Source organism: Patagioenas fasciata, chromosome 13, assembly GCF_037038585.1.
Source record: "Patagioenas fasciata isolate bPatFas1 chromosome 13, bPatFas1.hap1, whole genome shotgun sequence".
NCBI classification, from domain to species: domain Eukaryota; kingdom Metazoa; phylum Chordata; class Aves; order Columbiformes; family Columbidae; genus Patagioenas; species Patagioenas fasciata.
Window position 1 is genome coordinate 12,805,575 of NC_092532.1, and position 11,531 is coordinate 12,817,105.

The 11,531-nt window shown below is 40.2% G+C and overlaps 1 protein-coding gene across 2 annotated transcripts; it reads left to right on the plus strand.

Moving 5' to 3' along the window:
• The first annotated feature begins 772 nt into the window (after positions 1 to 772).
• On the plus strand, positions 773 to 8,479 carry MPHOSPH6 (M-phase phosphoprotein 6). 2 transcript variants are annotated; one of them, XM_065848446.2, is made up of 5 exons: positions 773 to 925; positions 4,500 to 4,612; positions 6,170 to 6,260; positions 7,251 to 7,348; positions 7,777 to 8,479. In XM_065848446.2, the coding sequence occupies exons 1-5, from the start codon at positions 875 to 877 to the stop codon at positions 7,922 to 7,924; spliced, it is 501 nt and encodes a 166-aa protein (XP_065704518.1). In that variant the 5' UTR covers positions 773 to 874; the 3' UTR covers positions 7,925 to 8,479. The 2 variants fall into 2 exon arrangements, with proteins under 2 accessions (XP_065704518.1, XP_071670278.1); XM_071814177.1 differs by having other exon boundaries at positions 803 to 930.
• Positions 8,480 to 11,531: the final 3,052 nt, after the last annotated feature.

Below are 11,531 nucleotides of genomic sequence, written 5' to 3' on the forward strand. Positions count from 1 at the left end.
TTAATACTGAGATTTATCTCCTGCTCACACACCTGATCTCCCTCACCCCACGCAACTGACTGTTCGGAAAAGTTGAGGTGGGGAGTGGGTTTTTTGTTCGGTTGGTTTAGTTTTTTTGTTTGTTTTGTTGTTGCAGAGGAGTGGTTGAGGGAGCTGGGGCTGTTCAGCCTGGAGAAAAGCAGTCTGAGACCTCCTCGCTGTCTACAACTACCTGAAAGGTGGTTGTAGCATGGAGGGTGTTGGTCTCTTCTCCCAACTAGTGATAGGACAAGAGGAAATGGCCTCAAGTTGCACCAGGGGAGGTTTAGATTGGATATTAGGAGAAAACTATTCGCAGAAAGGGCTGTTGGGCATTGGCACAGGCTGCCCAGGGCAGTGTGGAGTCACCATCCCTGGAGGGGTTTAGAAGGCGTTTAGAAGAGGTTCTTAGGGACATGGTTTAGTGCCAGAGTTAGGTTATGGTTGGACTCGGTGATCCTGAGGGTCTCTTCCAACTGAAATGATTTCATGATTTTGTCTGTTTGTGTTTTGGTTGGTTTTTTTTTGGGGGGGAGGCGTGGTTTTTTGTTGTCTTTTGGTTTTGTTTGGTTGTTTCTTGTTTTTCTGTTTTGTTGGGTTTTGTTGTTGTTTGTTGGGGTTTTTTTTCCTTTTTTTTTTTTTCTTTTTTATGTTTTTACACCAACCATTGCTCACCGCTCTCGCTCTCCCCGCTGTTCCTCCGGGGTGTGTGGAGCGGCCTGCCCCTACGGCCGCGCCCCGGACGCGGAGGGTGGAGCTGCGCGGCCGCCCACTCCCGCTCCTCCTCCCGCGTGCGCGGCCGCGGCGCTACGCAAGCGCGGGGATCCAGTGAGGCCTGCGGGCAGCGCCGGCCGCCATGGCCGGGGAGGTGAAGACCAAGCTGTCCAAGAACCTGCTGCGCATGAAGGTCAGGTGGGGGCGGCTGCGGGGCCCCGGGAGCGGCGCAAGGAAGGAGGGGGGGGAAGGCCCCGTCCGCGGTGGAGCGAGGAGAGGGCGGCCGGGCCCGGTGGTGCTGCTGCCGGGGAGCTGCCCGCCGCGGGCCCGGAGCCGAGAGGCGGCCTCGGGGCGGGAGGATGGAGCCGCCGCCGGCCCCGGGCTGTGGTGGCCGAGCGGCGCTGTGAGCCGGGGGGGTCTCCCGGACAAACCATCTCTTGTTTGGTTGGTTTTATTGTGTCTGTTTTTTTGTTTATCCACACACCTGGCCTGGTGTGGGGCATTTCCCCTGTCTACACCTGGCCAGGCAGCGTCTGTCCTGCTCTGACACACGAGTGTCTCCTGCCTCACGTTTTACAATATGTATCTGTTTATCTTCAGCTTCGGTTGGCCTTTTGCTCAGGCCTGCAGCTTTCTGGGCCGTTCTCTTCCAACTTTTCCAGCAAGAAGCGATCCCAGAGTTGTCACCCATTATGGTGCTGGTTAATCACTGGCAAGAGGCCTCAGGGAGTTATAAACTGCAGGGTGCTGGAGGGTTTGATCCAGGAAAGCAGCTTCGTGATTGCAGCAAAAGTCTTACCCGAGAAAGAGCCAACTTTGGGCACCATTTTAGAATCTTTACGTTCCACTTGGTTTCTCTGCAGTTAGGTTGCTTATTGTGAATAAAAATGATAAGACTTCTTTCCCCACCACGCATACATTGACGTTAAAGTATCAGTGTTGTTTGTCTTACTTCAGGGGCTTTTAGTCTTGGGGAAAAAAACAGTTGTTGTTTGTTTGTTTGTTTTACTGTGTCTGTTTTTTTGTCTATCCACACTGATGTCTAATAACATACCCAACCTGAATGGCAGTATTAACTGACTTTCTCAGCTCATAAATGCAAGAGCTGTTGGTGACATCGTGACGTGCCCATTACCTTGGAATTGTGAATCTCATGTCAAGTCCAATGTGAAATTAGTCTCCGCTTACTGGCTAATGGATTCTGCTTCACGTCATGTACTACAACACCTAATTCAGTAGAGTACGTTCTCCTGTGATTGATGGCTCTTTCTTGCTGGAAAACAACCAGTAAAAGCTGAGTTGCCATTGATTAAAAAAAAAAATAATATTCTCTAAATTTTTACAACTTAATATGACAGGGCTTTTGTGGCTTCTTGCTTTTGGTGTTTTATTTAACCATTTTTTACCAATGTATTTTTATGGGGCTATATTTCAGACACCGACTAAAAGTTTAGCTGACTTCAGTCTTTCACGTAAAGCGTACTCTGCTACAGATGGTGGAATATTTACCCCAGGTAACAAATCCTGCTAATGAAAGACTAAAACACGTGCACAGAGGGAACAGAACACGTCTTGCTTCACTTTCAAAAGGAAGGAGATGCTGAGCTTGGTTACCCAGCAGTGTATGGCAGAGTAAGACTCCTGTAACCTGGATTGCAACATCGTTATTTTTTCTTAATTTTATGTAATACTCTCTTTTAAAGTGAAGTTTCTGCTCCTGTTTTCTGCCAGTGTATTAACCCTCTGGAGATTTCAAAAGCCGGTCCTTAGACTTCTTTCCTTGGAAGGCTGTGGAGAACCAGCCTGTGGATGTGCTTCTGTGACATTTGCAGGTTTGCCTCCGGGCAGTAGTAACCAGCTTTGAAGAGATGAGTAGGTTTTGAAAAGGTCATACACACATCTTGCACTTAGTTTTTTCCTTCTGCAGATTATTGTTTACAAATGTTTTAATTAATCCTTTAGCAGCTGCTTCTGCAGGTACTGATAAGGTGTATTAGGGATTCAGTGGGTGGGTAAAGTGGCACCCAAACATGATGTGTGGTCAGCGTTGCCTTGTGAAGACTATTAAGAGTTAAGTGCTGGGCCACGTGTGCTCATCTCTTGATGCTGAAGGATGTCTCGTGCTTTTGATCTTTCATCATTTGATCCAGGTCTCATTGCTTGGGGAAACTAATCCAAATAACTACTTAGTTACTGACTTACATACTCTACCTACCACAATGAGTTTATTTTTAATTCATCCGTGTGTGTTTACATTCTAGATAAATATGATCACATATTTTTTATCTAGTTATTCCTGTAGTAATCTTTAGGAACATAATCTTTAAAATGTATTTTGAAATGATTATTTAATTGGATGCTTGTAGCAGAATCTCTCCTATTGAGATTTCTGTCTGGCTAACCAATTTTCTTGAGCAATATGGTTTTCCACATGATAGATTCCCTTATTTTCCTCAAGAAGATACTGTAATTTTAATTGGAAAGCTTTTACATATTTTGGGTTGACTCAGAAAACAAAAGTCAATTTTTCTTTCATTAAAGATCTTGTGCAAATGGATGCAAATAGCAATAAAAATGGAAAATGAGACACTGGCCCTTTATTGGTGTTTGCTTCAGAGTTTGGTTTGCTTGGATGTTTTGTACAAACTGAAAAGGTGTGGAGGTGTATATAATACATATATATCACACATCTATATTACCTGTATATTTTAAGTAAGTTCAGTAAGGCAGGTTTTTTGTGATGCATTATTGGGCTTTATCCCCAACCAAGCCCATATAAGCTGCGTGTCCCAGTCTCTGCTGGTGTTCCCCACTGGCACATTACCTGTCAGCCTGCAGGTTTATCTAAACGCGAAAATGATGCTGTGTTAAACAAGAGGGGTAAAATTAGTTGATCGATAGAAGATTCCTCTGCAGTGTTGCACATGGAGTTATGCTTCAATAAAAAGTAATTTTTGTACAGGTATAAGCTGTACTGGTAGATTTGCTGCTAGCTGGGAACTACGTTGATATAAATGTAAATCTCTGACAGATTCAGTTATTGAAATGCTTTCCGTAGACTGTAAGCAAGGTCTCAGCTCTGAGGGATGCGAGAATATGAGGATTCTTATGAAGAGTTCTGTTTTTTTCTAGTGTGTTTGGTGAAATGGGTTAACATTGTTGATACTTAAAATTGTCATTCGTTTCGGGCATCTGACTGGAGAGAAATGGAAAGGGATGTTTTATACATATCCAGTCTGTATTTTTGCGTTCACAGCAGTTTGTCATCGTAGCCCATGACACATGTCCTCTTTTCCTCCCAACTGTGAGACATTACTGTCCATATCTGCCTGTTCCCATCCTCTACCAAAAGTTATCACCAAGAAATCAATTTACAGGAACCTCCTTGTATCGGGGACGATTAGCTGGAACTTTGGTGGGTCATCCACCAGAAGGTAGGAGCTGGAAACTTCTTCCTCTACCACAGCTGGATACTAAAGTTACTTTTTTTTTTTTTTTTTAACCCTTTTTTAGGACTGTCTCTTTGTATGGAAGTGCAGATGTAGCTGACTGATTTCCAGTAGATGGTTGTGATCAGCAGTTTGCTTTTCCATTGCCTGTTTGCCCAAACTTGGACCAAACCCAGAGAAAAATCAGAAAAAGCATTTACTTTTTATCAACTGTTAAGTATTATGTAGTTGACGATTGTCATCCTGTAATTATCACATGTTCAGCACGTACTAATGATGCAAAAAACTGAAGCTGTTTGTTTGTGTCTTTATTTTTAGTTCATGCAAAGGGGTTTGGATTCACAAACTAAAAAACAACTAGAAGAGGAAGAAAAGAAGATAATTAGTGAAGAACACTGGTATCTTGATTTACCTGATCTAAAGGAGAAAGAGTAAGCTTGTGTCCCCTTTTGTACTTCTTATCATCATTGGATTGTTGTGGAGTGGGAATATGATACAATTTTCTTTTCCTATAAAAGAAGTATTATTAATAACCAATTAACAGAAGCAAAAGTAGTGACAGACTGACATTACAGATTATTTTCTTATTTATTTTGAGGGATGTTCTCAAGGTTGCTTAGTGCAGTTTAACCTACTTTCTTTTATTATGTGTGTTGTTTTCTTTCACTCACAGTTTCTTCTAGATGCATGTAATTAATTTCTTTCAGGCAGGGACTAATTCATTCATTGCTGCTTTTTCCCTTCATTTGAAAAAAGAAGCTTGAAACCTTTTGTTAGTAAATTCAGCTCCAGTCACACAGTTAGGTCCATTCAGGACACTTCTGTCTTCTTGAGTCCAACTCACTTCAAATCCTGTTTTTGAAATAGGAGAGATAATGGCAAAAGTAAAAGAGAGTTTAGCTCATAAGGAAGAAAATGTCCAGTCCTGCTATTTAGAAAGGCGTTTTAACTAAAAGAGAACTACTTTTAAAGTTGCTTGATTTTTGTCCTTTCAAAAAAGGACAAAAATTCTATTGAGGCAGAACACATATTATTTTTTAAAAGCTGGGATCCAGGGAATTGACTAGCTGAAAAAGTCCATTGATAAATTATTTTCCATTACTGTTGGTGGATATGACTAAAAGGTATTTGAGCTTCAGTTACAGCAAGGAAGGTTCAAGCTGGACATTAGGAGAATTTTTCTAACCTAAAAAGGCTATTGAAGCACTGGAATAGGTTGTCTAGGAAGACTCTGCGTTCTTCATCATTGGAAGCCTTTTGAGGACAGGTTAGATGGAACTCTGCTGTTCGTGGTCCATGTTTAACTGATCCTACCTTGAGGCAGGAGAGCGAGCTTGGTCTCTTCAGCCTAACTTCCTATGATTGTAGGAATTTGTTTTACATGGGAGATGAAGAGGTGTGAGGAAAAGAAAGATGGAATGATTCACGGAAGTACTTTTATCTAACGCGTATATTATGAACACCTCAGGGTCATGTTTCTTTTCTCGCTCCATGCTCATTAAAAGAGGAAAAAAGGAGGGAGAAAGGGGAAATCTTTCTCTGCTGAACAGAGAATTACACAGTGTTTTATATCCTGACAGACTCAACTAATGCCAGGTCTAACATCACAATGAAAAATTAATTAGAAGCTTTTGCTGGTATAGTAATGCCACCTGGAGAGTGATATTTATGTGGTATTTTTATTCTGGCACAAGCATTAATGTAGGTGGAATCATACCAGCAAAGAATGCTTTTTGTCAGGAGAGCTAATTTTGCTTGTGGAACTGGCACAGCTTTACTGGCAAAAAGTATTCCTTTGTACTCCAAGCTCCTTGTATTGAAAGATTTATCAGAGCAATTAAGCTTCAGAAAGTGGTTGATGGTTCGAAATACACAATGGTTTTGTTTATTTGTGCGGGGCGAAGACAGCAAATGCTTTTTGCATTAATTTAATTTGATTATTTTAAAGCATGCCATTTGACAAATGCTGGGTTTGGGGTTTCATGCAGGAGCTTCATAATAGAAGAGAGGAGCTTTATGCCATGTGAGGATCTACTTTATGGCAGAATGTCCTTCAAAGGATTCAATCCAGAAATTGAGGTACTGTTTAAATGTTCTGTTTTGAGCTGATCTTGGGTCAGGATTGAAGCCCTTGGGATGGGGATCTGAGTGTTCACACTGCATGCTGTTTGGCCTTTCATCCTCCTGCGTACAGGAAACTGTGATTCGAACCAAAATGTTGATCAATGCTGCATCTGGTAAATAGAAGCTTTTCATCTCCTTGTGTCGATGATCAGTAATTGCATGACTCCTGCAGATTTTCCCTCCCTGAAGTGAGGAAACTGGCCCACATGCTGCTCACCAAAACAATAGCTCACTTTTGCTCCTGCCATTTAATTTAGAGTCCAATCCTACAAACAATCAACCGTATTTATTCAATAGTAACTTGTATAAGTAAGGTCTTAAAGTTCCAGAGGAAAAAATCTGGGTAAGAGAGTCTTTCATTCCTTTCTGCCATGATTCACGGTGACAGAACTGTATGGAGATGGTAATAAAAAGGTTACCACCAAACTGAAGCAAGAGGATGAAGGTGTAAAGACCAAGAGGTACACGAAAGGCTCGGCAAGGGGATTTTTTTTCATTATTTTGAACTTGCTCTCATTGTGACTTGGCATATTACTGCATCATGGTTTTTACCTGTAGTTTATTGTAAATCCTTGCAGACATTTTTCCTTCTTAACAAAACCATTTCAAGGGCTATGTGCTAACATCACAATGAAAAATTAATTAGGTTCTAATTCTCTGGTCTCTCGAAGATATCTGCTGTGCCCTTGAATAGCGCCATTCACTGAAAACCCTGTCTCTGTGTTGCCTCTTTTCCCAAAGGCAAACTCTAAGCTCAGCTTAGCAAGAGGCAGGCACATTGCCTTTTTTCCATAAGTTTTTGTAACAGTATTCTCTAGGCTGACTGGGAACAGCAAATAATTACTAAATTTGACTCTTTTATGCATTTCTCCAACCTGTGAATTGCAGCATAGTTGCCATTGTGTCAGGGCTTCATGTTTAAGCTATTTCTTACTTCATTTTCAGAAGTTAATGGTCCAAATGAACTCTAAATGTAAGGAAGAAGAAATTGAAGAAGATGATAAAATGGAAGCTGATGTGTCAGATGAAGAAATGGCCAGAAGGTAAGTTATATTTTATGACATAATCGATATTAGGCAGGAATGTGATATGTTACTGCATTATATGTGGGGAAAATAAACCCTGAAAGCAAACAAAAGAACAAAAAAACCCCAGAAATGATACTTCACAGAACTGATTTTCCAGGAATTCTGGTGTGCATTTGGTGGAATCTTCATCACTTTGCGGGGTAAAATACCTTGTAGGGGTTTTCTGCCCTTTGATATCCAGGTCTTCCCTCCTTGTTCCAGGTTGCTAACAAACCTATCAGAATGAATATAATGTAATAAGTGATCGTGTAGTACTGTATTTCTTAAGCCTCTGATGACCATTTTTTTTACAATACTTAAATTATTTATTAAATTTATTATTTGCTCCAATGAAGTTTTCTCTCATTTTAGTAAAAGCTGCAATTTTTTAATTATCTTTACAGATATGAAACATTAGTAGGAACAATAGGGAAGAAATTCTTGAGAAAAAGAGACCAGCGTGTACTCCGGGATGAAGTTGAAGAGGATGTGAATAGTAACACAATACCTAGCAAAAAAGCTAAGAAAAAGTTCCTAAAACCTCAAGATTAATGTCAACTGTACAACTGGAACTAATAGAAATGTTATCTACCAAATATAGTACCACAAACTGGAGATGGTTGGGAGTTTTTGCTATTTAACGTGAATGATAGATTTGTAAATCTGAGTCTGTTCTCATTGAAATTTCCACCATCCACACAACAAACATTTTTCGAAGTGGATGTGTATATAATGGATGTCATACATCCTTTCCTCTCTCAGCAGCTTTTAATGTGTGGGGCACTAATCCCATCAGCCTTTTTAAATGTTGCGCATAACTAGATGGAGTGTCACATGCAATTGAGAGCGACATTATTTAGAATTTATGATAACATCTGAAAGCACTATTTGGAGTAGAGATGAGCTTTGTCCAATCCAGTAAGGCAGTTTGGCTTTCATTGTATTTTTTATTATGAAAATGAAAACCTTTGCTGTCTTCTAATTGAAAAAAGTCAACAGAAGCATTTATCTTTTTTTTTTTTTTTTTTTTTACTGTGGTGAAAATAAGATGGAAAAGAACAGAGATATAAATCTTGACTTTTTTTTAATAAAGCTTATTTAAAAATAGATGGGTTTGTAATAAAACTTTTTTTTTATAGAGCAAGCCAGATATTGGGCAACATTTACAGTTAGACGCTTGAGCAGATTCCTAAAGAAGTTTGTCAATCTTGTCTCTTTCAGAAAAAAAATCCAATCTTATAATTATCTAGGTCTTGTCATAAGAGCATAATAATGGCTTCAGAAACATATTTGAAAGCCAAATAAAAAATTATTTTTTGTGGTCAATGATTGTGGTTTAGGTAATTTAATCTAAACAATGACATTTAACACCATTTGGTAGAAGAAGTGATCCTGTTTAGCATGCAATGGAACCGTCTGAAGTAATGCCTTCCAACAAGAAATATTTCTTTCTATTCCTTCCTTTCCCCAGCTGGATGTCTCAGTTACTCATCCTTAATAGTGACTCTCTGGAGAAAGAGGAATTTGTTAAATTGAAGCAAGTGGTGGCTATTCTGTCATGGACACATGAGGCTTTTATTTTTCTTCTTTTTTTAACAACTGAGTGACGCAAGACATGAAACTCTGTTATATAAAGAAAGAGACTGGGTGTCTGTGGTATTTTGCATGGGATATATGAACTATAATCCATATATCAAGAGCACCTCATTAGACATTCAAGATGGATCACACATGGAAAGAGAAATATACTTTTAACCTAGGAAGGAGACCTCATACAGGTTGAAAGTCTGTGATTCATGATCTGAGATAGTTTTTCAGAGCTAATTAAATGCTACTGGTTCAATTACTTAAAACCGATCATATATTATTGCTAGCTGAAAAGAAGTTAATGATGGCAAGACATTTTTATTCCCATGGAAGATGTGACCTGAGCTAAGAAATGATTTATTGTTGGTCATCACAAGAAAAACTCAGATTATATCCCATTATTCTTTCTTGCTTCCATCTGAACACATTTCTTCAATGGAGAGAACATTTCTGCGTAGCTCCACTGGGTCATTGAGGGGGGAAGGTGTGTTCTAGTGAACTCCCAATAACCAGATGTCACCACAGTTGCACACCCTGAGGGACTGGACTGAAGAATGTTCAAGTGGTGCCACGTAAAGGAGCTTTTGAGTAATTTTGATAACTATTAGTGGCTTGGGTGAAGTCTTTCTTTGCCAAGGCTCTATGCAGAGAGCTCTTGCTTTGCAGAGTCCTGCTCTCTTGCTTTGCAGAGTTCTGCTCTCTTGCTTTGCAGAGTTCTGTTCAACCCAAGGGGGAGTAATTTTGCACAGTTAAAGGGTGTTCTACCGTATGTTGGTTCTTAATTTCATGACGTTTCCGGAGGGATGGCTGGAAATGTGAGTGGCATGGTGTGTGGTTGGTAAGAGCTTGGATGAACTTTCTAAAAAATCCATGATTTTGGAATTTGGGAGGGCGAAAAGGGTGGTTCTTGTGTTTCCTAATCATACCCAACACCAACTATGATGAAATGGTAGATTTGGTTTATTGTCTTCAAATCTGGGTGCTCTGCTGTTCACAATTGCCTGGTGGGTAGGTGAGCTATTGAAATGCTGCAGTAAGACCAACTGCTAGTTTTTAGCACAGTTCACGGGAGTTTGTAAAATGCATCTTTAAAAGCATTGTTCATAGTGCAGTATTATGAGCAAGACAAAATTAAAATCAGCCCTAAATGATTTATTTAAATGTACTTTAAGTGCCCAAAGTGGCAAGCAGGCATTTTATGATGGGATCTTTTAGAATACTCGTCTGTATTTCCACCCTTATAAATACATGTATATATCTATGTATGTATTTTAAGTCTGGCTCTAGCTTCCTAGCCAGGGTGGAAACATTCTGCTGTACAAAAATCTGTGCTTGAACTACTGCTGACAGAGGTGTTAAGTGTAGCAGTGAAATATTCTTAATGCAAACCCACATTAATTCAAGCTTTCTTGGCTCTGACACGGTCTCAAATGCAGATGCATTTTCATGTGCAGCTTCCTAAGCTGTAGAACTTTCCCACGTGGTCACATTTCTGAAGGAAAAGCATTTCTTCTTCAAGAAAAGCAAGTTGGGTAAGTAGGAAACATTTTCGATAAAGAAAATGGCTACCTGCAAAAATTTAATGGGTAAAGAGTTAGCAAACATAAAAAGTGATTGTGCCTGTTACATTAAGGTACCTATTAAAGGGAATAAATGTGTGTTGTAGTTCATGCTCACTGTCAACTTGCAGTGTTAAGATTAAGCAAGTCTCTTGTCAGGTGAAGTTTTGTCTTTCCCTTTGACTAGCTGACAGTGTGTATTTCTGTAATAACTGCTGATGTTGGAAACTATGGAACAACTTCATATTTCTTGCTGATGTTTCTCATTTTGTTACTTTTATTCTGCTTAGTATTGGATCTTAAAAAGCCCAAGACCAGAGTTCAGCTGAAGTGAGCTATCGTGTATCCTCCCTTTAGTAATGCATGAGCTGATTAGACTTTGATTCTTTGGGGAGGGGTGAGGATGTTCAGTGGTGCTGTGGAGTTTGAATCGTGTTTCACAGAATCATAGAATGGTTTTGTTTAGAAAGGACTTTCGAGATCAGCTGGTTCCACCCCCTTGCCCTGGCAGGGACACTTTTCACTGGACCAGGCTGCTCAGAGCCCATCCAGCCTGACCTGGAACACTCCAGGGATGGGGCATCCACAGTGTGTCTGGGCAGCCTGTGCCAGGGACTCATCACCCTTGTGGGGAAGAATTTCTTCCTTATATCTAAACTAAATCTACTGTTTCGTCTTGTTTTCTAGTAAGACACTCCACTATACAATTCTACAATAGCGCATGGCCGTTGCTGCCATTGGGCAGTGCATGTGTGTGTACAATGGGCAGCTGGGATGGGATTCTGGGACTTAATCCAGCATTCAGACTTAAAAAGAAATTGTCTCATCTTTCTGTTAATTGGAATACCATACTTGTAAATCCTGTTTGGAATTATACAAGTCCTGGGTGGGGGGTTATAAACTTTTGTTCTGCTTCATTTTAACAACAGTCAACAACTAAAACTGCACAAGAGCTCAGACTCTTGTTAAACCTTTCTCAGAGCATTAATGAAGCGCAGTGGTGGTGAAGGGTG

Bases quoted from the DNA above. Each gene is read 5' to 3' on its own strand.
- MPHOSPH6 (XM_065848446.2), top strand. From the start codon at position 875: ATGGCCGGGGAGGTGAAGACCAAGCTGTCCAAGAACCTGCTGCGCATG. The intron at 926-4,499 runs GTCAGGTGGGGG...CTTTATTTTTAG, and splicing joins AGAACCTGCTGCGCATGAAG to TTCATGCAAAGGGGTTTGGA. The intron at 7,349-7,776 runs GTAAGTTATATT...TTATCTTTACAG, and splicing joins GATGAAGAAATGGCCAGAAG to ATATGAAACATTAGTAGGAA.